The sequence below is a fragment of the Artemia franciscana genome, chromosome 5 (genome assembly GCF_032884065.1).
Source record: "Artemia franciscana chromosome 5, ASM3288406v1, whole genome shotgun sequence".
NCBI lineage: Eukaryota > Metazoa > Arthropoda > Branchiopoda > Anostraca > Artemiidae > Artemia > Artemia franciscana.
In genome coordinates, this window is record NC_088867.1 from 47,641,042 (window position 1) to 47,668,606 (window position 27,565).

The 27,565-nt window shown below is 34.6% G+C and overlaps 1 protein-coding gene and 1 long non-coding RNA gene across 3 annotated transcripts in view; one reads left to right on the plus strand and one right to left on the minus strand.

Moving 5' to 3' along the window:
- LOC136027510 (uncharacterized) overlaps positions 1–24,078 on the minus strand; it is a 43,864-nt gene extending 19,786 nt beyond the window's left edge. Inside the window, exons 1-3 of one of the 2 annotated variants that reach the window (XR_010617614.1) lie at positions 23,924–24,078; positions 19,616–19,828; positions 9,517–9,700 (exon numbers count right to left, since the gene is read on the minus strand). This is a non-coding gene — a long non-coding RNA (uncharacterized LOC136027510). The remainder of the gene's footprint in view (positions 1–9,516; positions 9,701–19,615; positions 19,829–23,923) is intronic. The other variant, XR_010617613.1, reaches the window with a different exon arrangement.
- The window catches only part of LOC136027509 (neural cell adhesion molecule 2-like), a gene marked incomplete at its 3' end in the record, with an annotated part of 154,758 nt that overhangs the window by 92,136 nt on the left and 35,057 nt on the right, over positions 1–27,565 (plus strand). Inside the window, 1 exon segment of the mRNA XM_065704824.1 lies at positions 19,911–20,095. Coding sequence (XP_065560896.1) covers positions 19,911–20,095 — 185 coding nt within the window.

Here is a 27,565-nt window from a genome sequence, read left to right on the forward strand (position 1 = left end):
CTTCATTTTAACTAAAATGTTAACATTTAAATAAATAAGAAAAATCATGTCACTAGAATATTCATGTTAAATAAAACCTCCATGAGAAGAGTCACCTTGGGAATAAAAATAATCACATGAGTTCTTATTTAATCTCACTCATTCATAATGAGATTTATCTGATTAGTTAGCTCTGAAATGTAGGGATAGAGAAGTTTTTAAAGTCATATGTAGTTTTTTTATTCGGCCATGGGTTGATGATGACGTTCTTTCATTGGTTGAATTTGACGTGAATTAGCTGAAATTAAGCCTCAATGCTTGTTCTAGCTATCTCCAGACTTAGTCTTATTACTAGTCTAGTGTGGGCTGAATTTCGGCGTTAACTCAATCTTTGCGTTACCTAAATCTCATTGTGAATCAAGCTTTGAAAGAACTTATATGAGCAGTGAGTGGATATAATCCAGTCTAGTTGCGCTTGGAAATATTTGGTAGGGAGGTCGGGGGGAGGGATTGGATTTTGAAAATTTTGATAAGTAGGTGTTACTTAAGTATAAATAGTATTGGAAAGTTCGTCCGGGTAGGTATGAAGTATCGTGATGATTTTCTTAAATAATTAGTTTTAGTGTCTTTTCAGTCTATGTTTCGTTGCTGTATTTTTTCGCTTGTTTTGTGTATGTCACCATGGCCCAATTAGGCTTTCGTGTGAATAAACTAGCTATCTATCTATAAAGTTTCAGAATTGATGAGAATCTCAGAATAAGAATTTATTAGGAGCCAGAAAATGCTAAAACTGAATTATTTTTCCTCTAAGTACTTTTATTTGATGTTGGGGCGTGCTGAAACTCGAAACCAATCTCTTGCAACAATAACGTTAGAGCTTCGATTGTAAAATTTAGGGACTATTCTTACAAAAAACTCATTCTTTTATTGAAAATATTTTGAGAAATTTTTCAGCATTATTTTCGCTCAATTTTTACCCTTTTTTTCTAGTAATAAACCTAGTTCTATTATACTACTTAATTAAAAAAAAAACAAAGTGAAAAAAAGTTCAAGATAAAGAAACAAACAGGACTACGGTCAGTAGAAGGAAAAGACAAACTAACGACGTGATTATTTTGCCAGCATAAAACAAGGTGTTTTTCACGCTAAATGTAGATGAAAGAACAAAGATAAAAGCTAAAAGAGCTTATAAAACCTAAAAATAAATAAAATCTAAAGAGAAAAATTAACCAACATCTATATACATAAATATTGACTGTATGTAAGTCATGTTTTGCAGGAGATGTGTTTTAATTTTATTCGATCGGGCTAGTTAAAGACACAAAACAAGATGGTTCTCAACTAAGAAAACTTTTGGCATTACGTGGGAGGATCTGTCCATGATGAAATTTTCATGGGGGAAGAGAATTTTCCATGAAGGGGGAGCCGGGTTTCCCAGCATTGTTTAAAAATTGGTCAGAAATTAAATTAAAAACACAAACAAAATTTTTCAACTGAAAGTGAGGAGCAACATTAAAACTTAAAATGAACATAAATTATTACCTGTAAGAAGGGGTTCGCTCCATCTCAATACCACACTCTTTACACTAAAGTGTTCTTAGTATTTTCAAAAAGCTATTTATTTTAATTAAACGGCCCTTGTGATTCAGGGCTCATTCTTAAAGAATTGGAACAAATTTCAAACTTTAGCGTAAAGAGCGAGGTGTTGACGAGGGAGTGAATCCTCTCATATACGTAATAATTTCAGTTCGTTTTAAACTTTAATGTTGCACCTTACTTTCAGTTGAAAAAACTTGTTTTTGCTTAATAATTTTAGAATAGAAAACCAGCTTAATGATATTCATTCAACCAACATAAGTCAAAAAAAAAAAAAAAAAAAAAAAAAAAAAAAAAAAAAAAAAAAAAAAAAAATTCAAAGCAAATTTTACCATGTCTTTTTCAGTAGTAAGAATTTAATTTTGATGTGAGACAACAGTGCCGTTATTGTGTTTTTTTTTCACATTTAAACGTGTAGTCATTTTGAAGAAAAACATAGGGAACAACCCATCTGATTATTGATCAACCTTTGGTACAAGTATCACGAAATAAAAAGATTTTTAGCGGTAAGGTTGTCACTAAATTTCTAAAAATCAATTTATATATTTTTAATTTCCATTAAATCAAAATTTTAATAGGCCAAATGTAAGGGTATATTCAAATTATTTTTGTTATTATACCTTCCTCTTAATGCTAGAGCTGTTAGCACTTTTTAAAAAGCGTCCTATTTTAATTCAACCACCTTTGTGTTTGAGTAGCAGTTCTTAAAAAAATGGGACAAACGGTCAAACTTTAGCACAAAGAGCAAGTTATTGAGGAGGGGGTAACCATTCATATACGGAATAATTTCCGTTCGTTATGAGTTTCAATGTTGCTCCTTACTTTCAGTTACTAAAAAAGTTGTGTTTTTATTAATTACTGATCGTCAAGTAATGCCAGTAGATCTGACTCACCCTCCATGAAATATATCCCCCCTCCTTTATGGGAAACCCCTCGAAGAAAATTTCATCGAGCATAAAGTGCATCCTTGCCCTGTCAAATTCCTCCGGACATTTCCATTCTTGTTGAAAATCCTCCCCCTTCCTCAGTAAAATTTCTTTGGACGATTTAGCCTGAAAAATTCTTTTTGGCAAACTTTCATTTGAAAAAGACTTTAAATTCTAATTGGTTTCTTGATCACTCTAGAAATTCCCCTTCTGTGAAATTTTTTCCCGGAAACCAAAACACACGGAAAATACCCCTCAGATAATTCAACCTGAAAATCTCCATATTTAAAATTGAGCTGGTAAAGAATTTTAAACAATTAAAAAGAATTTCGTACACGAGTTCTGTCAAATCCCCTAGCGTAAAATTTCCCCTAGAAAATTCTCCCTATAAATGTCCCTCCCCAAAGAAGATTCTCCCTATAGAGATCCATCCCAAGCCCGAAATACCCCCCCCCCCACGAAAATGTTTGTATACTTCCTAATAACAAATACAATATGTAAACAATGGAGAAATTTCATAGCTTACAGGCCTCTCCATAGGGACTGTGGGGGTCGTTTTGCTCCTAAAGGAATAATTGCTAGATCTTTCAACTATGCTAAATCTATTGGCTATCTCAACATTTTGATCAAATATCTTTGAGGAAAAGGGGACGCTGGATGGGGGCCAGTTAGCCTTCAATTTTTTTGGTCACTTAAAAAGGGGCACTATAACTTCTAATTTCCGTTCGAATGCACCCTCTCAGGAGCTTCTAGGACCATTATTTCTATGCGATCACCCCTGAGAGACAAAAAACAAAGGAAATTAACACGCATCCATGATTCTTCTTCTGACAAGAATAGCAACATTTCACATTTTTGTATTTAGGAGCTTGTGAACTTCTACAGTAAAATTCTCTGGTACACTGAATCTGATGGTGTGATTTTCATTAACATTCCTTTAATTTTAAAGGAGGTGTTTCTCCCCTTTTTTCGAAAATAAGGCAAATTTTCTCAGGCTCGTAACTTCTGATGAGTAGGACTAAACTTGATGAAACTTATATGTTTAAAATCAGCATAAAACTTCGATTCTTTTTATGTATTTATTTGTATCACAATTTCCGTTTTTTATAGTTTTGGTTACTATTAAGCCGGGTCGCTCCTTACTTAGAGTTCGCTACCACGAATTGTTTGAAAAGGAGAAATAAATCTGCTTTATTGGTTTGTGACATCTGATTTTTTTTTTTTTGCGACAATAAAATGGAGCTTTTTTTTATGAATGACCTTGACAGGCATTTATATTATGAATTTAAAAAAACAAAAATAATTCTAATAAGGTTGAACCTGTAAAGATTCTAACTTATGTTTTATCCCTTGGTATTGCCTCATATTAGTAGAATACTGAAAAACTAAGTCTATGGGTTCAGTTGCACGAGGGTTCAGTTGCACGAGGATTCAGTTACACGAGGGTTAATTCGCACAGGGGGTTCTGTTGCACGGGAGTTCAGTTTCACGGGGGTTGAATTGCACGGGTGGAGGGTTTAGTCGCACGAGGGGTTCTGTTGCACGGGGGTTCAGTTTCACAGGGCTGAGTTGCACGGGGTTTTTGTCTCACGGGGGCTCAGTTGCATAGGGGTTCAGTTGCACGGGGGTTCAGCTAAATGCGATGTGGATGCATAGGAATTTAGTTGCACGAGGGTTCAGTTAAATCGGGTTCAGTTGCACGAGGGTTCAGTTTCACGGGGCTGAGTTGCACGGGGTTTTTGTCTCATGGGGGCTCAGTTGCATAGGGGTTCAGTTGCACGGGGGTTCAGCTAAATGCGGTGTGGATGCATAAGAATTTAGTTGCACGAGGGTTCAGTTAAATCGGGTTCAGTTGCACGAGGGTTCAGTTGCCTGGAATTCAGTTTTACGGGGTTCAGTTGCACGCACACCTTTTGTGGTACCTAGCAGCGTTGTGAATGTGGTACAATTGACCGTTTTTGGAATATTTTAGAGCTCCTAGGATAACGCGGTACATTTAAAGCATGATGGTACAGTAAAAATGTTTCGGTATATTTGATTTTACTTGCTCCTTCTGACTCAGATATTTGTTCAAGTTTTAGTTTATTGGAACTTCTCTTCCTGCTAAAGCAAATTTCTAACCTGCTTTACAACGGGCACAAATTTATCTCTTGTGGCACAATTTTAGTCGAAAAACGGGTACAGTTTATTTCAAAGCGATGGCAATGCTGGTAACTAGTGGCTTACGGAAAAATCGACTGAATTGGAAACGCTCCATACGGAAAACTTCCCGTTTTTAACAGATTACAAAAAAGAGCTAGTGGGATCATCGGCAATGGGTATTTGAAATAAACAGAGCACATTTGTACTTCTTAGGATTGACTGATTATAGACTTAACTCAAATTAGCAAGATTCACAGAATCTGAAACCTCGGCTAAGGACTGGAGCATATTTACACATACACCAATTGTCAAAGAAAATAAATTAGTGAACAACCTAACTTTCAGTTAGTTACTAATTACAGAATTCAGTGTTTTTTTTTGTATGCAGTGGGTTCAGTGGTTTATTGGAACTCCACTTAGTATTTCCTTGTCGAAGGATAGTAGTTCAATAGCCTACTATTGAGAATCTGATACTCAAAAATGATGAATGTAATTATTTCTGCAAATTTAAAGTAATTAATAATAAAATAATTAATATACAAAAATCTCAGAAACATACTTTATAAAGTTTGAAACTTTCCCTTGAAAAACCTTCTTGACTCTACCAAACATTTTTACTGTATGCAAACATGTTAAAACAAGCTATTTGACTATTAATATCCTCTGTCATTATTTAATAATTCGACATCTAACCAGGCAACTAATGGTGAACATCAATTTATTAAGCAAGAAAAATGACTGTTAAAGATGCCATAACTGTCTGAATCTCACTTTACTGTGATGAATGGTTAGAGGTTTCAAAAAAGTCCAGGAGATCAAATAAAATAAGAAGCTGGCGATAATTTGTATGCAGTGCATCCAAAAAAGAGAGGAAAACGGGGAATTTTATTCGATATTTGTAATCGAAAATCTAATTTATCGAGTCAAATTTGACCAGATATCGCCAATTCTTGAAATAACTAATATATTGGACGTTCAATTGATAGTATTCTGGCCGGGAGTTTTTCTTTTCCTATCTTTTGTAGTGTTTGTCACTATTTTCAAATTTAATTTTGATTATCGTAATAGATTACAAGAGAATCTGTGTTTTTTTTTTTTTTTATATCGACCTCTCTCCTTACTATGTTTTGATTGTTTTTTTTTTTCTTCTTTTTTTTTACAAAAACAAAACTCAAATCAGGCACCTATTCAATGGGGGGGGGGAGGAGGAGAATTCTCTATTTTGATATTTACGATTTTTGATAAAATGATCGATGCTTCCCACATAATTTTAGCCTGTTTTAGCCAGTCCTTTTATAAATAAATAAAAAAAAAACAATTTTTTTTAGCTGAAAGTAAGGAGCGACATTAAAACTTCAAACGAACAGAAATTACTTCGTATATGAAAGGGGTTGCTTCCTCCTCAATGCCTCGCTCTTTACGCTAAAGTTTGACTCTTTCTCTTAACTCTGCTTTTTAAAACAGTAAAAAACTTTAGCGTAAAGAGCGGGGCGTTGATGAGGAAGCAGCCCCTTTCATATACGAAGTAATTTCTGTTCGTTCTAAGTTTTAATGTCGCTCCTTACTTTCAGCTAGAAAAACTTGTTTTTTTATTTAATTTCTGGACGTTTTTGAATTAATGCATGTTTTGATTTTGGCTCTCCGCACATAAATAATTAAAACAAAATTTGCATATTAATTAATTGCAATTAATCGGAAGATTTTGAGAAAAAAGAAGCGAAGGATGAGGCCTAGTTGCCCTCCAAGTTTTTGATTACTTAAAAAAGCAACTAGAACTTTTAATTTTTTTACAAACGTTTTCATTGGTAAAAAATATATGCAACTTACGAATTAACTTACGTAACGAACTTCTATATTCGTATGTTTTATTGCGTATTTGAGGGGGTTCAGCCCTCGTCGATACCTCGCTCTTTACACTAAAGCTTAGATTGTGTGTCCCAATTCCTTAAGAATGACCTCTGAATCACAAAGGCCGTAGAATAAATAGTTGAAATTACTAAAAATACTTTAGCGGAAAGAGTGAGGTATAACAAGGAGGTAAACCCCTCATATGCGGAATAATTTTTGTTCGTTTTAGGTTTTAATGCTGCTCCTTACTTTCAGTAGAAAAAACTTTTCATATTTATTTTTTCATTGTTTTTTCAAATAAAGCCAGAAAATCCTGCGGCCCCTTCATTGAAATTCTCTTTTACCATGAGAAGTCTCTTCATGGAAACATCCTCCCACGTAACCCCATCCCCCTTAGCTCTCCCCCCTAAACCAATAAATCCCCCTGAAAACGTCTGTACACTTCCCAGTAACCATTACTATATGTAAACACAGGTCAAAGCTTGTAACTTGCAGCCCCTCCCGCGGGGACTGCGGGGGAGTAAGTCGTCCCTAAAGACATAGTTATTAGGTTTTTCAACTATGATGAATAGAATGGCTATCTCAGAATTTTGATCGGTGACTTTGGGGGAAAATGAGCGTGGGAGGGGGCCTAGGTGCCCTCCAATTTTTTTGGTCACTTTAAAAGGGCACTAGAACTTTTAATTTCCGTTATAATGAGCCCTCTCGTAAGACTCTAGGACCAGTCAGTCGATACGATCACCCCTGGCGAAAAAAACAAAAAAAAAGCAAAACAACAAAAAAACAAAAAAACAAGAAAATCTGTCTTCTGGCAAAAAATGCAAAATTCCACATTTTTGTAGAAAGGGGCTTGAAATTTCTACGATAAGGTTCTCTGATACGCTGAATCTGATGGTGTGATTTTCGTTAAGATTGTATGACTTTTAGGGGGAGCTTCCCCCTATTTTCTAAACTGAGGCGAATTTTCTCAGGCTCGTAACTTTTGATGGGTATAACTGATCTTGATGAAACTTGTATATTTAAAATCAGCATTAAAATGCGATTCTTTTGATGTAACTATTGGTATCAAAATTCCATTTTTTGGAGTTCACGAACTGTTTGATTAAATTAAAAAACAAGTTTTTTAACTGAAAGTAAGCGAAATTAAAAATCAGCAAAACGAGCAAAATTAAAACTCACAACGAACAGAAATTACTCCGAATGTGAAGGTTTTCCCCTTCTTCAATACCTTGCTCTTTACACTAAAGCTATTAAGACTTGTAAAAAAGGCTCCTATTCTAATTAAACGGCCCCTGTGTTTCAGTAGCCGCTCTTAAAAAACGAAGCAAACAGTCTAATTTTAGCGTAAAGAGCAAGGTATTGACGAGAGAGCAGCCATTCATATACGAAATAATTTTTGTTTGTCTGGAATTTTAATGTTGCTCCTTGTTTTCAGTCCAAAAACATTTTTTATTTAATTTCTTATCTTTTTCAAATAATGCAGGCAAATCTGGCTTACTCTCCACGAAATCTACTCCTCTGCCTCACGGGTTACTCCTCCTTGGAATTTTCATCCAGCGTAATGTGCATTCCCCCCCGTCAAATTCTATCTAAACTCTCCCATTCTCACTGAAATCCCCCCTCCCCCTAAAATTTATTTCTGACGATTAAGCCTGAAAAATTTTCCTTGGCATACTTTCATTTGAAAAAAACTTTAATTTCTATGCAGTTCCTCAATCACTCTGGAAATGTTTCCTTCCATGGAATTTTTTCCCGGAAATCAAAATACAGGGAAAACAGCCCCCCAGATAATTCTCACAGAATATCTCCACATACAAAATTGAGTTGGAAAAGAGAATGTAAAACAAATGTAAAACAAATATACAATAGACAAATTCCATAATCTAAAGGCCTCTCTCTACGGATTGAGGGGGTCATTTTACCTTTAAAGACATACTTATTTGATCCTTCAATTATACTGAACAAAATGGCTTTCTTCAAATTTTGATCAGATAGGTTTGAAGAAAAGGGGATGGGATAGGAGGGGGGCCAGTTACCCTCCAATATTTTTGATCACTTACAAGGGCACTAGAACTTTTAGTTTCCGTTCGAATGTACACTCTCTTGATATTCTAGAACCTTTCTTTTGATACTATCACCCCTGGAGACAAAATAATATGCACTCGTTATCTTTCTTCTGGCAAAATTAGCAAAATTCACCATTTTTGTGAATAAGAGCTTGAAACTTATATATTAGGGTTCTCTGGTACGCTGAAACTAATGACATAATTTTCATTAAGATTTCTTAAAGTTCAAGAGGTGTCTTTCCTAATTCCAAAGTAAGACAAATTTTCCCAAGCTCTTAGCTTTTGATGGGATTTATATATTTGGAATCAGCATAATAAGTTGTTCCCTTCAGTACCACAGTTTCGTTTTTTAGAGTTCTGTTTACTATTGAGCCGAGTGCCTCCCTACTTACTTATTGTTACCATAAACTGTTTGAAAATTATGAAAATGGTTCCAAAAATAGTATGCCTTTTATGTTCCCTGCTGTATTTTTTTGCAACACGATCATTTTAATTGAGTTTTGAAACTGAAGTTAATATACATTTAGTCCAAACCTTTTCCACGAAACGACATCAATTGTTGACATTTTTAATATTGTCTCAGAAAAGGTCGAGGAAGACGCATGGCCGTGTGAGTTGGCAAGAGGCCAGTTGGCAGGAAAAATCGAGAAGTTTTTTGAAGAAGAAGAAGATTAACCAAGAAGGAAAACATGCCTTTTTTCATTTTGTCATTTCATCTTTCCTATGAAGCACGAATAAGATGACCATATTATAATCAACCACAATTTTTCCGAATTTTGGAGGGAAAGGAGAGGAGGGCACCATCCTTCTAAAAAGTCATGTCATCTGGTGTAGACAGGCATTGCTAATCTTTTCTGCAATTAACTCGACGGTGATTATTTCCACTATGACACTACTTAATTCACGATGAATCTCTATAATAATAACTAGACAGCACTACCTTATGTCTTGATATTTACCTTCCTTTCTGCTCCAAGAAATGGCTTCAGCAGCAAATGGAACCAAATGTTGGAGCTGGAAAATTACTTTCACTGGAGAATGGAGAGAAAACTACTTGCAATTCTGCAACCAGTTATCTTGAAATATATTCCCAAGGGAGTTACAGATTCTCTCTGCTATTCGAAATGCTGGTAAAATGATTTCCTGTGTAGAAACGATTTTTCTTTAGAGAACAAAAGTACAAAAATAGCTAATTCGAAGCAACTCTTCTTTTATATGTTAGTAAAACAGCTCAGAAGAACCAAATAGTTCTAAAAAGTTAGAGACAAGCCTTACAGTTAATATTTTTCCAAGAAAATGTGTAAGAAATCTCTAGAACACAAGTTAAATATATTTTGGCAGGGAAAATAAAAAGTAATGTATATATATATATATATATATGTATATATATGTATATACATATATATATATATATATATATATATATATATATATATATATATATATATATATATATATATATATATATATATATATATATATATATAGGCTATATATATACATATATATATATATATATATATATATATATATATATATATATATATATATATATATATATATATATATATATATATATATATATATATAGGCTATATATATACATATATATATATATATATATATATATATATATATATATATATATATATATATATATATATATATATATATGCATATATAGGGTATCTATATGGGACAGGAGTGTAGCATATACCTCCCTTCCCATCAAACAGTTCGTGGTAACGAACTGTAGTAAGGAGCGACCCGACTCAATAGTAAACGAAACTCTAAAAACGGAATTTTGATGCTAAAATATACATCAAAAGAATCAGATTTCCATGCTGATTTTAAATATATAATATATAAGTTTCATCAAATTTAGTCTTTGTCATCAAAAGTTACAAGCCTGAAAAAATTTGCAATATTTTAGAAAACAGGGGAAAACACCCCCTAAACGTCACAGAATCTTAACGAAAATCACACCATCGCATTCGGCGTATCAGAGAACCCTACAGCAAAATTTTCAAGCTCCTATCTACAAAAATATGGAATTTCATATTTTTTGCCAGAAGACAAATCACGGATGCGTGTTTATTTGTTTTTTGTTTTTTTTTCTTTTCCCCAGGGGTCATCGTATCGACAAAGTGGTCCTAGAATGTCGCAAGAGGGCTCGTTCCAACGGAAATGAAAAGTTCTAGTGCCCTTTTTAAGTGACCAAAAAAATTGGAGGGCACCTAGGCCCCCTCCCACGCTCATTTTTTTCAAAGCCAACAGATCAAAATTTTGAGATAGCCATTTTGTTCCGCATAGTCAAAAACCATAATAACTATGTCTTTCGGAATGACTTATTCCCCCACAGTCCATGGGGGAGGGGCTGCAAGTTACAAACTTTGACCAGTGTTTACATATAATAATGGTTATTGGGAAGTGTACAGTCGTTTTCCGTTTTTTTTTTGGTTTTGGGGCCGGGGTTGAGGGGAGGGGGCTATGTGGCAGGATCTTTCCTTGGAGAAATATGTCATGGGGGAACAGAAATTCAATGAAAAGGGCGCAGGATTTTCAAAATTACTATAAAAAAAAATGAAAAAATAAACATGGAAAAGTTTTTTCAATTGAAAGTAAAGAGTAGCATTGAAACTTAAAACGAACAGAGATTGTTTCGGATATGAGGGGTTCCAAAAATACTTTAGCATAAAGAGCGAGGTATTTAGGAGGAGATAAATACCTCGCTCTTTATGCTATAGTATTTTTGGTAATTTCAACTATTTATTCTACGACCTTTCTGATTCAGGGGTCATTCTTAAAGAATTGGGACAAAACTTACGATTTAGTGTAAAGAACGAGGTATTAATAAGGGTACAAACCCCCTCATATACATAATAAAAATTAAAGAATATAAAAGTTTGTTAGTTAATTCTTAAGTTACGTATATTTTTTACTAATAAAAAAATTCATCAAAAATTAAAATTTATAGTTGCCTTCTTATGTAACCGAAAAATTGCATGGCAACTAGGCCTCCTTCCCCATCCCTTATTTCTTAAAATCGTCTGATCAAAACTAAGAGAAAGCCATTTAGCCAAAAAAGGAATTAATATGCAAATTCCATTTTAATAATTTATGTGTGGAGGGCCAAAATCAAACATGCATTAATTCAAAAACGTTCAGAAATTACATAAAAAAAATAGTTTTTTAACTGAAAGTAAGGAGCGACATTAAAACTTAAAACGAACAGAAATTACTCCGTATATGAAATGGGTTGTCCCCTCCGCAATCCCTCGCTCTTTACGCTAAAGTTTGACTCTTTGCCACAATTCTGCTTTTTAAAACAATTAAAAGCTTTAGCGTAAAGAGCGAGGGATTGCGGAGGGGATAACCCATTTCATATACGGAGTAATTTCTGTTCGTTTTAAGTTTTAATTTCGCTTCTTACTTTCAGCTTTAAAAAACTAGTTTTTTTTATGTATTCTCGTGAAAAGACGACTCCTGTCCCTAGTTGAGGTCAAAAGCTTGTTTTCTCTTCTTTTTTAATGCGTTCTGGTGTACTTATAGAACTGTTATTCAGACTAGCATTTACGGTAGACTTGGGGTTCAAAGCGTACAGTCATAAACAACCTTTAAAGGCATATCTTTTTGATTCAAGATCTTTTTGTTGGGCAGAGATTTGGTTTAAAAACAACATCTTGCTCTTCTCTAAAAATTAAATCTTGACATGAGTGATAAGTAGCGTCTTGATTCCATATTACTCCATTTTAAAGCTCGTCCATTCTTTGTAAATCTTGTTGGAGGACAGGAATATTGTAAGGTCCGCTAACCGAGGGTATAGGGTGGATCTATCCTCCTCCATTTTGATTGAAATGAACTTTTTGATTTCTTCCAAACCAAAGTCTTGGCATGTTTGATAACCATTGTCTTGATATTTTATTTTGTCACTTTAACACGCATCTGGTTTTGGTAAATCTTGTTGGTGGACGGAAATTTCGTTTTGTCCGCTAGTGGAAGGTTTAGGGTGGGTGTACCTTCTTCTGTTTTGATTAAAAACAATATTTTACTCTTTATCATGTAGCTCTTTAATTTTTAATTTCTTGGCTGGAGGCTCTCCAATTTGACTAATAATATCGTCATCTAATTCTACGTTCCGTTTTGTCGAAGCTTCATTTGACTCACCATAATGAGCTCTGCATGTCTCTTCTAAATTTAATTGACCAAATGTTTCATCATTCAAGTGATTATGAAAATCTATAATCAGAGCGTCTTCATTGTTCATGCTTTCCACTTTGTTGAAAATTATAGAGATTTAACCATTTAAAAAATATACATATTGAAAGGTAGCAATGAAACCGTGCTTCTCTCTCAAAGGTTTGATCTTTCTCACAACTCTACGTTTTAAAACAGAAAAACACTTTAGTGTAAAGAGCGGGGCGTTGAACAGGGGACATCCCTTTTCACATATGGAATAATTTCTGTTTTTCTTAAGTTTTAGTGTCGCTCCTTACTTTCAGTTAAAAAAGCTTGTTTTTTTTTTATTTAATTTCCTTAAGAACTGAAAGTACTTTCAAATGATGGTTCTTAATAGTTCGGGTTCCTTGGAATATAAAATCAACATTGACCTAGTGTAAAAAGGGTGTCAGGTATTTTAGTGCACATGCACGGACACAGGTGTCTCAGTTATACAGGTCAGGAAATTGAGGAAATGGTGAATTTCATAGGACTTATAAAGGTTATACAGTGATAAATGTAAGTTTTACGCCCTTTACTCGCATATGTCAGCAATTTATTGTAAACGAATTTTATTGTAAACAAAAAAACTGTCAAAATTAGATATTATTGATATACAAACCTGTGTAGAGGCAAAAGTACCTGGTAATTTACGTAACAGAATAGGAAATAGCCTATGAACTAAGCTTAACCTATAGCCTATTTCTTGGCTCTACCCTAACCTTCCTTCTTGCCAAGAATCAAGTGTTTTTTTAATTAATAGCATCCAGGGGCGTAATTTTCTATGAGGAAGAGGGAGTAAGGGGGGGGGGGTGACTTCCTCTCCCAGAACTCGGTTTGCCCCACCCCCAGCTGAAATTTAGTTTCTTCAAAAATCTTGTCAAAACGAAGATCAGCCTGTATAGCTCAAGTATCAACAGAAACGGATCAGTTTTTTTAAACTTATATTTACCTTTATAGTCCTATAAAGCACCTTTATCGTACTTTTATAGTACTACATAGTACCTTTATGGTACCAAATGGTTCATTTTATAGTTTTTTCAGTCATTTTCACTTGATTTGGTAAAATTAGCTCCAACTTTGCACCACCACCACCACCACCCTTCAGTATTTTGACAGGATTACGCCACTGATACCATCCAAGGGTCAAACCCTATTAACATTGTTCAAAGCGCCCTTATTAAGTGACAAAACAGTTGAACTAGTGCTTTTTACGCACCCTGCTCGAGGATATAAGGTGCGAAAGAAATGTCAGGTCTTTACGCTAAAGTTTCTTACTGTTTTAGAAAGTAGAGTTAAGAGAAAGGGTCAAACTTTAGCGTAAAGAGCGGGGCGTTGAGGAGGAAAAGCCCCTTTCACATACGGAGTAATTTCTGTTCGTTTTAAGTTTTAATGTTGCTCCTTACTTTCCGTTACAAAAACTTGTTTTTTTTATTTAACAATACAATAAAAACGTTCTTCCACTCTTTAATATATCGATTGGTATCAAAATTCCGTTTATCAGAGTTTAGGTTTTTGTTGAGCCGGTTTTGGTTGAACTTACTTAGAGTTCGCTACCACAGGCTGTTTAATTCCGTATAATTTTAATTTGTGGAATGGATGTATATTTTTTTTCGGAAAACAGGGAAAATTGTCCATGGCTGCAACAATAACAACAAAAAGTCCATAAATACTCAAGATCGTATTTGCTATTGCTGATGACAGCTTGTCCCATTATATTTTGATCTACCCCCAATGGATAGCCTTGTCTAATACAATTGAAAAATAGCAAATGAACAGCGTTTTAGCATTGTTTTTATTTCTTAGTCTTTCAAACGGGATTTCTTTTTCCTCCTCTCTAGGCTCTAGTTCTATAGACTACTTAACAATACGAGTAGTCTTTCAAAGTATGTGAAAAGTGTTTCTTAAGAGGGTGCTCTCAGATATGGAAAAAGACTGAAAGCCATTGACTCTCGGACGTCTGCTGGAATGCAGCCCGAATTTTTTTTTGTTCTATCGACGGTTCCAGGAAAACTTTTTGTTTAGAAAGTAATCAATACGAAAACTTAGAGATTGCCTTAGTCTGACATTTTCATTATCTTATATATTGCGTACATTGTGCTTTATACAAAATCGAAAGTTCATTGGTTTTATATGTCAGAAAAACTGTATACATTTTATGTAATTTATGTAATTACTTAATTATCCGATTAAATGCCGTACATAAGGAAATTATTTTATTTGAATTATAATTGGTGGCACAATAGTGCTGCCTAAATAAAGAGCAAAATGGGCATTATGCATTATTTATTTGTTTGTTTCTTTTCGGCAAGGCTTCTTATGGAAGAGGTTCTCGTGGAAACTTTAAAAGGAGCTCATATAATTGAAATTAAAAGTTCTAGTGCCCTTTTTAAGAATCAAAAGTAATTGAAGGGTGTGCAGCCCCACCCTCCTACACTCCTTTTTCACACCAGGACATTTGATTAGAATTTCGAGATAGCCTTTTTGTTCAGCATAGTTTGAAGGTTCAGTAACTATTCATCTTGGAATGACTCCCCTCCACAGCCCTTGGGGCAAAGGCTGTAACATATGCTATGCGCCCATTGCTTACATATATTTTTTGTTATCGGGAAGGAGGAGCATGTTTGACCCTTGGTGTCCAAAAAGGCCAAGGTCATTCAGGTGAAGCTTTTAGAGAATGTTGAGGGGAGCTTTCAAGTAAATCAAAACACAGGTTGTCGAAAAGGCGTTTCTGGAAAATGGCTTAAATCATTGAGTTGGAACTTTTAGGGAATGAAGAAGTGGATGATCAATTCAACCAAAGGCAAAATATTTACGCTACTACTACTACTACTACTACTACTACTACTACTACTACTACTACTACTACTACTACAACTACTACTACTACCACTACTACTACTACTATTACTACTACTACTACTACTACTGCTACTACTACTACTACTACTACTACTACTACTACTACTACTACTACTACTACTACTACTACTACTACTACTACTACTACTACTACTACTACTACTACTACTACTACTACTACTACTACTACTACTACTACTACTACTACTACTACTACTACTACTACTGCTGCTACTACTGCTACTTCTACTGCAGCTACTACTTCTAATGGGAATAAAAACTAACGCTAAGGGTATTAAGGTGAAAATTTCAGGGAATGTTGTGGAGAAGCTGAAGAAAATCAAAACATACTGTGTGCATGCTGGTTGTCAAAATGGTACATCAGCAAAATCTCACGAACAACTTACAGTACCAAGTTGAAACTTTTAGGGGATGATGAGTGGGATGTTCAACTGCCCAAAAGGCAATATTTGCACACTACTACTTCTACTACTACTTCTGTTGATACTACTAGTACGACTGCTAGAACTACTACTACTACTACTACTACTACTGCTACTACTACTACTACTACTACTACTACTACTACTACTAGTACTACTACTACTACTACTACTACTACTACTACTACTACTACTACTACTACTACTACTACTACTACTACTACTACTACTACTACTACTACTACTACTACTACTACTACTACTACTACTACTACTACTACTACTACTACTACTACTACTACTACTACTCACCCTCTACTGATCATCATTCCTAAACTTATATGTATACACGTATAATCCTCTAAAAAAAATAGCCAAACTCAGTTTTCAGTAAAGTGCTTGTTCCTAGAATTCTGCAAATTCATTGAAATGTTTTTCTTTGCTTGTTTTGTAGATATATCTTGCGTAATCCTGCGTAATTAAAAATTTTTGTTTGGTCTAAGTTTGAACTTTGCTTCCACGAGAGAATTTTTTTTCAATTAATTTTGCTCGTTTTTTTAATGTGCTCAATAAATCTTAGAAAATAATCTTACTTGAAGTTAGACGATGAGACTAAAAAGACAAAACGAGTCTATTTTAAGGACATTAAATATATCTCCAATTATGCCACGTACGTAGAGTTCGGCTGGTATGTAGCCACTGGTATCTTTCTGAATGTTCATGATAGAACTTCAATTATCTTTGTGAAAATAAACAAACGACACTTTACTAAGGAAGTGTTTTTTTATAATCGTAATTTTTTTGTTTGTACTTGCAATGGGGAAAGAAAGGGGTATACAAGAGGGGGCTTTTGAACCTCCAGTTAAAGATATTCAACCAAGGAGCCTACAATAGTATCCTGGTTAGGCTTCCCACCCTTTTCATTCCAGAAATGGCACCAAAAAGTTTCAAATGATGGTATGGCACTTTACGAAGGAACTAATGAAACAAATTTATAACAGGCAGTGACCTTTAATTGAGTGTGTTAACATCTTTCTGCGAACTCCCAATGGCCTGCTAGCCTTAGCAGAAAAAACAAGAGCTAAGAGCTCATATGGTACTTGTGACGAGCTCAGAAGAGCCAAGAGCTCATATGGCATGTGCTCTAGCAAAATTCTAAGAATCAATAGATTGATTTAAAAGGAAAATCAGAGGCTTAATGCCTGTCGGGATTTAAAATAAGAGCTCTGAGATACGAGGCTCTTCCAAATATAAAAATTCATTAAGATCCGATCACCCATTCGTAAGTTTAAAACGCCTCATTTTTTTTTATATAGATAACATCATCAGAGTTTTACTGCTGATGATGAGCATTGTATATGTGTTCGAAATATCCAGTTAAATAATTTTATATTTCACTGTCAATAAAAAGGTATCATCCCTATTTTGAACTGTTTTACTTTCCTCATTTTTTGAAATTTTTTCTCTCCCTTCAGCCCCTCAGATGGTCAAATCAGGGAAAATGACTGTTATCAAATCAAGTTATACAGTTCTCTGACACGCCTACCAATTTTCATCGTCCTAGAAAGTCCAGATGCACCTAACTTGCCAAAGCACTGGACCCCCTGACTCACCCAGAGATAGCGGATCCAGTCTGGTTACGTCAATCACGTATCTACGACATGTGCTTATTCCTCTCACCAAGTTTCATCCCGATCTCTCCACTCTAAGCGTTTTCCAAGATTCCCGGTTTCCCCCTCCAACTCTCCCTAATGCTACCAGATCTGGTTGAAGTTAAAACAAGAGCTCGGAAACATGAGTTCCTTCTAAATATCAAATTTCATTAAGATCCGGTCACCCGTTCGTAAGTTAAGAATACCTCAATTTTTCTAATTTTTCTGAATTAACCCCCCCCCCCCCAACTCCCCCAAAGAGAGTGGATTCAGTGCAGTTATTTCAATCAACTATTTAGGACTTGTGCTTATCCTGTTGTTTTATCTTTGTATAGTTGTATTGTTACGAAATACTTGTTTGCAACTCTAACTTTGTCAACATTTAACATAACTCTGCCTATGAACCTCTCCCCTAATCTCTTCAATAAAACAAGAGTCCTCTCTCTAATAACACGATTCCCAAAGTTCATACTAATTATCATATACGTTAATTATACGATAGTTAATTATCATAGGAAAGTTTATTGATTACATACTACGAGAGTCGACATGACTCAGCCCCTTTCTTCTAATGCAAAAATGTTTGGGAAAGGCTATAAATTTTGTAGCTGTTTCATAGAATGATTAAAACACATACGTCCTGAAGTTGCCTTCCATCCCCCAAAGTGAGCTGGAGACCCATCCAAAATGGAATCCTAGGTACGCCACTAAAGACCCATATCCTTTGACTCAGTATAGATAGATAGATAGATAGGTGTATTTCAAAAACCCATGGGCCATATTCACACACAAATATAAATAAATAACAAATGAGCAAGGAAATTAACATCTGTACGAATTACAAACACGCACAAAAAACAGAATTCAACGCAAAAAATGCCTAATCTAACAACAAAAGAAATTAGTCATATAAAACTTTTTCTTCTTATTAAGGATTCATATATTCCTCTGCACTTTGTCAATTGTGATCAGATAGGTCACAGAAAAATACTCATGACAAGTAAAAAGGCAACCAAAACAAAAAAAGTATTAATGAACCATGGAAATACTTAAGTCTATTGGCGAAAGATAATTTTTCTAAATATTTGCAAAAGATTTGGGATTTAATATATCCACAAAGGTATAATATTGTTTATATATTATATGTCCACAAAGGCATAATAATGTATATAGATTATTTTTTAGAAGAGGAGGAATTGTTGTTTTTGAATAATTAGAAAATAATAATTAAGTTTTTGGTTTTCTAATGTCTTTAGTGGCGCTTTACTGGCAGTATTCACAACGGAAGCAACTCACGCATAACAAAGGAAGATGGAAAACTGAGTAAAAACTCACCAATTCTAACCTAAGTCCCTACCATATAAATTTTCAAAGGAAGATGCTATATAAAATTATCTAAATTCTTGACTAGAAAGACCAGGGTGACCTTCATCAGACATATAAAGTATAATTAATTGCCTTTCTTCTTGAGAACCGACTCTGTGCTAAAATGTCTTAATGGAACAGTGAGTGTTCCTTCCAGTTTTGTCCTAAAGGTTTAAAAACTCCATGCAACTCCATGTCAACTATTTAAATATATAAACAGTTCAACTTTAGGCCGCTTAGGTAACCACGAGGCTTAAAATTGGGAATTGCTGCTTTAGAGCACTAGAAGGCTAGTTTTTTTCATAATACAGCCAGTTATTTTCCTTTATTCCCTGTAAGTGGATTTCAGGAATTAGTCAAATACATACTAATTTTTGGTGTTATTGGTCGTGGACGTTTTTTTTTTGTCACAGAAGCTAGCAACACTTGTCATGCATTTAACATTAATCGTAAAAATATTTATAGAATACAACCTGTGTTTCTATCTAATGTTATAACTTATTTAAATGGTTTCTTACTTTTACTTCTGGCGGAAAATCATACAATAAACTGTCCAATCCAACACAAAAAGACCTTGGAAGTACTTCCGACGGTAACTTCGTCCTATCATATGCTACTTTTCTGGTGATGTTCAGCCAATCCTTGTTCCTTCTTCGGCAACACCTCAACAAAATACTCTATGGTCGATTTTTTGCCAAGTATTTTTCTTCAGACCTCTTGGTTTCAGTAAGCTATTTAAGTACATGTGAAAGTGAAGATTAATTCAGATTGTGTATTATAAAACTTAAACCCCTATGAATTTTTGTTTTGTAGATAAGCCGAAGTGGTCACCCGGCCATGAAGAACAGTTTTACGGGTTTCTGGGGGGTATAACAAATATGACATGTGGAGCGAGAGCAGAACCAGGAGCAGATTTTTCATGGATTAAAGATGGGATCATACTTCAAGCTAATGAATACTACCAAATGTTTACTTTCGAGCATCTCAGTGTTTTACAGGTATTTTTTTTAAACTGATAGTTTAACTATAGAAATTTGAAAGGAGTTATCTGACTTTTTATTAACAAAAGTTAAAGTAAACATCCTCGAACTAACCAAGCTCTATTCATTGCTGCAATTATTTTTTTCTTTTTTTTTAGATCCCAAGAATTTTTTTTTCTAATTTGTTTCAAACCCTCGTTTCTCACCTATAGAGACAGCGAGGGAAATGCAGCTTTTTGACAAAATTGTTCTTGTCATATTTTTGAGGCGTTAAAACTTTCCTATGCGAACAACTGGTTCTTGATAAGAGCGGAGAAAAATAATTTTCCTGTTTTTCTGCTATGCTGTGGAACTTAAAATAACGCCTTTTGAATTGCTACAGCTGATGCGACGTGGAGGAGCAACAATGTCAAAAATTTCAAATCTAACAGAAGCAATACAGTAAGTGTTAGATTTATGAAGCATTGGTAGCAGTAGTAGATACCTTAAGTTCACCTTAATTCCGTTACAATGACCTTAAGAACACCTGAAGTTCTGCATAATGTAAAGCGCAATAAATTGTGTTGCGAGAGCAACACTTTGGTTTTGTCCCGGTTCCGCCGATGTCGGCTTATTCCTGGAAACTGGTAAGGGTCTAACCTGTGTGGTTTTTACGGAAAGTGTGGACCTCAGGCCAGATTGATGAATATGGTATTATATTTTGGAAAGCTCCGCAGAACTCTTGCCTGGGGCCAAAAAGGATGGTTTTTGCTTGTCCACGAGCCAGAGACTATGGTGTGCGAAGTGAAGTGGAGTTATGTAGCCTATGTCAGAGCGGAGTATCTGAAGTTGTGCAGCCAGGCTTTCGTTTCATCAAACCATGTTTCTGCTTTTGAGTGGAAAGCTCCGTTCTAGCAGGCAAGCAGGCAGGCACCACTTTCAAATTGAAGATGGAGTAAAATCTATAAGTGTTAAATATATGCGGCAGTTACCCGGCCCCACAGCCAATATATCTTCTTTGAGTGTTACATAGAAAAATTTACAGAGGCAAGAAAGCGGCATTTTCCCACGGGTCCGAAAGTGCTGCCGTGATTTTGGCTGGGTTTATCATTTGTTTTTTCGGACTTGGGATTGAGGTAGAGAAATGTCATCAGATGTACTCTTAAACTTTAAAAGTTCTGTCATTGCTAAGGAAAATGGAACTTATCCTTTGCTCCTTTCCAAGTGGTGACGTTAGAAAGTTGGCCTACGGCAAAAAAATCAACTTTTGAACTAAGACAGATAAAAAAAAAAAAATTCGACGACAATCAATAGCTCTTGATGAGCTGATCAAGTATATGTGATCTATTTTTTGATAAAAAAAATCCTTCATGAGATATGCTAGTTTGAAAGTTTCAAGGGGTTGACAACTTCAGTAGTAGGGTACACACAGAAACCAAAAATAAGCTGATAACAATTGTGAGACATGTAGAGGACTTGTAAGGAAAGGTCGGCTGTTAGCTCATAATCATTTTTGGCAGTGAGGGGCTTGCAAATTTTGCTATTTAGTGGACCTATTATTTGTTTCCAATGTATTTGATGATAACACCGAGTTGGTTCCAGTGGTAAGACATGTAGGGGACTTGTAAGTAATAATCGTCTGTTAGGCTACAATCATCTTTAGTGAAGAGGGGTTTGCAACTTTTACTAGTTGGTGTAGTCTACCCATACTCATTGTAACCTAGAATTAAGTGTTTACGCAACGGGTACAAACGATAACGTAAAACAACGAGGCAGTTTCGTAATAATTAATAGAATGTCATCTAGTGTATTTTGATCATGAAAAGTTACGTATAGTTTTATAACACCAACTAGATTATATAAGATATTGTTCCAAGTCTTGATTAGTCACGATGTCTACGATTGAAAAAGATAAATTTCAACTGGCTGCAAAGTCAATTTAATTCCTTCTTTCGATATTCTTTGTATTTTTATATATTTTAAATAATTTGATATGTTAAATATGTTTACCAGAAATTAGCATCTGTTGATATGTTTCTACAAAATCCTATTAAAAATAAGAGGTTTTCGGCTATTAAGATCAAGAGAATCGTGAAATTTCAATTTCATTGATTGCGAAGCGCGCAAAGTATGATCTGAAACAGTGTTCTGACATTGTACATTAGGCTGGTTTTAGCTTTTGTTTAGTCCTTTAATAGGATTAATCTTAGAAAGGTATTAGATATCTTGTGATATTTATACCTTCAGTACAAAATGATTTTCACGGTGTATTATTTGAGGCAATCCAAAAAATCAGTAAAAATGATACATTTTGAAATATGTCACTGCACAAAAGAAGCATTAGGCATGCGCAAAACATCAATATTCGCGGATGAACACCTTTGTTGATACTTCTAAAAAAAAAAAATCCAACCCTCCCAGCCATATTATCTAATCCGGTACTGTCATATTGGCCAGTACATACTCGAGAAGTTTGCTGAATGTAAGATCTAAGAAAACCGGTTAATGACCACAAAGACAAATGACGAATGACAGAATGCATTGGACCTGTATAATTTCGGCTATATATTTACACATTAGGAAGGGTCGGGATAAGGTGAGGTTAAGTTCAGTCACCTTACCCTCACCCCTATAATGTATAAATATATAGCCCAAATTATAGTATTATATAAACCGAAGCATTATATTATAATCATATTTTGATATGTTTCATTAGGTATAAACTAACTTCACTTCTCGAGTGTGCATTGGCTAAAACGGAGGTACTGATAACCTTATTAGGCTACATTTAATTGTTGGCAATCAAATACATCAAATAATGCTCACATAAATTCAACCTCACACTCATGGCATTTTCCCTGAAAACTGTGTATTCATGTGTCTCAATAACCCGAAATAATACACAGAAGTAGATACAGTAAAAAAAAAAAAAAAAAAAAAAAAAAAAAAAAAAAAAAAAAAAAATATTTTTCAAAATTTACGTGGCTATCCATGTGGTAGTAGACTCGTGAAGTTAAGCTACGAATGGTATCGTATGGTATCTGAATTTCTTGTAAATATTTTTTGTAGAAAGTTTCGGAAAATTTCTGTTTCTCTCAGAAATGGAAGTAGGTGTGCCCAATTGTATATCCCTCAAATTAAGTATTTCATTCCTACATATAAAGTGAACTTGTAGTGAAAAGGAAATTTGGATTTGACAGAAAAAAACTCAACGCTAAGCCAAATCAGACTTTCGCATTAACTTTGAAATATAGTTACTACTGTTAGGAATCTACTGTTTTATCTCTTTATTTTTTTGTCAAGCTATTTGATGTTTTTAGTAGCTCTCCTTGTATGTTCAAGCTCGTTTTATTTTAAGGGTGTCAAATATTTTGAGTACCAAGGTCTTTCATCATTAAATTTAAATACATATAAAGGAAAACGTGACAACGGGTATAACTATACAGTAGGGAACATTTCATCAATCTTACTTTTCTATAATTTTCGTATGCTTCGCAACTTTCGTAAGGTTTACTGACAGAGCTGCCCTCCCCCTATAAGAAGAACGCATGGATGGATAATAGATAGACTTATCTATTAACAAATGAACTAACATCATTTTTATACGATCCTAATAAGGGGGTTAATGCCAGATTTGCCTCTCACTCAATCTGACTATCTCTCTTGGCTTTTCTACAATTAGCCATGACTTGATGCCCTCAACTATTCGATTTTAATTCAAGAAAACTTAATTCAAATTTAAAATTTAATTCAAGAATACCCTAGCTGAAAGCTTTTTTTCACCTTTAGCTCACAAAACAGTGAAATGAACACAATGATTTACTTTTAAACTATTTCTTTTAAATATCTATCAAATTTAAATTTTACCTGAAATGACACTGAAAACAAAATAAAAACGAAATAAACACGCGTTGTTTTCGAACTGGGCCGCCGTTTTGAAGTTGTGCGCTTTATACTACGCAGTTATTTACAACTTTCAATCAGTGTGAAATACACGAAAGATTGGATTGCGTAAACAACTGTTTAATAAAGATTTCCTTTCTGCGAAGCTGCCCGGAAAAATCCTATTTATTCTCTTGGAAAGGTTCCCAAAGAAATATCTATCAAGAAACGTTCATCTTAGGCTAATCACACAGGGACAAATGTCCTTTAATTCATTTGTTACAATAGTACAAATAAAGCATTGCATGGTATTTATGTTATAAATTTGTAGTATCTCAATGGGAGACGTATGATCTGTCCTGTGATTTATGTTTTTTCTCTGGTTATTTCTTGAAAATGGAAATTTAACTCTCCAGTTGTTCTAAATCGCTGAGACTTCAGAAATGTATCTAAGGCCCAAACTTGTGATGGGAAAGTTTTTTTTTTAGATCCCTGTTTCAGCATCCTCTCTGTCAGCAAGGAATACAACATAGAATCTGGGTAAAATCCTGGGGGCCACCTTTCCAAGCCTATGGTCCAGCGGAAACAAAGCCATAGCAAAACTCAACAAGATTTCTAGGTAGTGCGATTGTTGTAGCCAAAGGACGTTCCGAGCCTTTTAAGTTGGAAAGACATATGTAGAAACTTGAATGAAACTCCCCAGAACCGTATTGATCGTAAATATTCACTTCTGAAACTCTATTGACCTAGGGTATATGCATCAATATTGGGACGGTGAACAACCCTTCTGCTGGGATAAAAGTTGCACGATGACTCCACATACGCGAAGCACCCAATCATGAATAAATGAGCGCCCTAGCATCATGTTGTCTCTTGATACGCCGCCACAGGATATCCTGAATTTTAGCCTCAGTGATTTAGGATTTTCAATACAGATATCCATTGTTGACTATATATAATTGGGAAGTATATTGTAAAAAAAGGATACTAAGTACCATTGGGGCGGCTCTCGTTGAAGTAGAATCGATTTCAAGCGTTTTAATCTTTGTACTAACATCTGCTTTGACCGTTTTACCTTTGAACTCCATTGAACTTTTCGTAATTCCTGCCACTGAGCAGAGTCGGCGTATAATCACTTGAGTATGTTGCTAAGGATGTTGGAAATTACGATGTCAAGGATGATAAAGATGTTGAGATTAAAACTATTGTACAAATTTTCAGGAAAATCACAAAAGCATAATGGCGTCTCTTAATGGGGTTAAACTTGTCAAAATGCAGAACATTTTGAAAAAACGGGATTTTATTTGAAAGTCGACTATATAGAAAACAAGAAACATAATTTAACGTAACAAGAATTAAGACTAAGTGTACATTTGACAGAATAGAAATATCAAGAGAACTAGAAAATTAAAAACTAAATCAAATTAAGCTTTATTTTGATCTTAGCTGGATTTTAAATAAAATATAAAAAAAATAAAGGAAAAGCAAATGAGCAACGAAAAACCAGATAAATATATCTAGTTTCTTTTACTAAGTAGAAGTCTTTAATCATTCTTCAATGTGAAGCAAAAGTAAAAATTATATAAATCGAAGAATCAAAAACAATATTTATATTTATGTTCCTTTAGGTTTATTAAATAAAAAAAACAAGTTTTTTTTAACGGAAAGTAGGGAACGACATTAAAACTTAAAACGAACAGAAATTACTTCGTATATGAAAGGGCTACTTCCTCATCAACGCCCCGCTCTTTACGCTAAAGTTTGACTATTTCTCTTAATTCTACTTTTTAAAACAGTAAAAAACTTTAGCGTAAAGAGCGGGGCATTGATGAGGAAGTAGCCCTTTCATATAAAAAGAAATTTCTGTTCGTTTTAAGCTTTAATGTCGCTCCTTACTTCCCGTTAAAAAAACTTGTTTTTTTTACTTAATTTCTAAAAGTTTTTGGATAAATAAATGTTTTGATTTTGGCTCTCCGCAGAGGAATAATTAAAACGAAATTTGCATTTTTTTTTTTTTTTGGCTAAATGGCTTTCTCATAATTTTGATCGAATGATTTTGAGAAAAAAAGAGCGGGGAAGGAAGCCTAGTTGCCCTCCGATTTTTTGGTTATTTAAAAAGGCAACTAGAACTTTTAATTTTTTACGAATCTTTTGATTAGTAAAACATATACGTAACTTATAAATTAGCTTACATAAAGAACTTTTGTATTCTCATGTTTTTATTACATATATGAGGGGTTTCGACCCCTGGTCAGTACCTCGGTCTTTACACTAAAGCTTAAATTTTGTCCCAATTCATTAAGACTGACCCCTGAATCACAAAAGCCGTAGAATAAATAGCTGAAATTACTAAAAAATACTTTAGCGTAAAGAGCGAGGTATTTGGAGGAGGTGAGCCCCTCATATGGGTAATAGTTTCTGTTTGTTTTAAGTTTTCATGCTGCTCCTTACTTCCCGCCGAAAAAAAAACTTTTTCAAATTGATTTTTTCATTGTTTTTTTTTTTAATAATGCTAGTAAATCCTGCGCGCCAAGTAAATTCTTCCCCCATGACAAACTCCTCGATGGAAAGTTCCCCCAGCATATCCCCCTCTTCTCAACCCGTCCCACCAACCAAAAAATCCTCCTGAAAACGCCTGTACACTTCCCATTAACCATTACTATATGTAAGCACTGGTCAAAGTTTGTAACTTGTTGCCCCTCCCACAGGGACTGTGGGGGAGTAAGTCGTCCTCAAAGACATAGTTATAAAGTTTTTCGACTACGCTGAATAAAATGGCTTTCTCAGAACCTGATCTGTTAACTTTGGGAAAATAATTAGCGTGGGAGGGGCCCTAGGGGCCCTCCAATTTTATTTGGTCGCTTAAAATGGGCACTAGAACTTTTCATTTCCGTTAGAATGAGCCCCCTCGCAAATTCTAGGACAACTGGTTCGACACGATCACCCCTGGGAAAAACAAAACAAAAACAACAACAAACAAACAAATAAACACGCATCCGTGATCTGCCTTCTGGCAAAAAATACAAAATTCCACATTTGTGTAGATAGGAGCTTGAAACTTCTACAGTAGGGTTCTCTGATTCGCTGAATCTGATGTTGTGATTTTCGTTAAGATTCTATGGCTTTTAGGGGGTGTTTCCCCTATTTTTAAAATAACGCAAATTTTCCCAGGCTCTTAAATTTTGATGGGTAAGACTAAACTTGATGAAACTTATATATTTAAAATCAGAATTTAGATGCGATTCTTTTGATGTAGCTATTGGTATCAAAATTCCATTTTTTAGAGTTTTGGTTACTATTGAGCCTGGTCGCTCCTCACTACAGTTCGTTACCACGAACTGTTTGATTTTATTTATTTGTTTATTTTTGGTAAGACAAGTTAATTTCACCATTCCTGGGTTGAGGCCTGATGTATTTTTAAGTTGGGGCAGTAGGTGACTAATTTTCATAACCATTAAAATTGAAGCCATTTAAAATCAGTGATACTGGTTTCTAACTCCAGTGCTCAAGAAAATAAATAAAACAATGCAGATAAAATGATATTGCTTTTGATGGGCACCAATAGTTTATTACCTGTAAGAACTGTTTTACCAGGAAAAATCAGTAAATAATGTAGATAAAGGATAA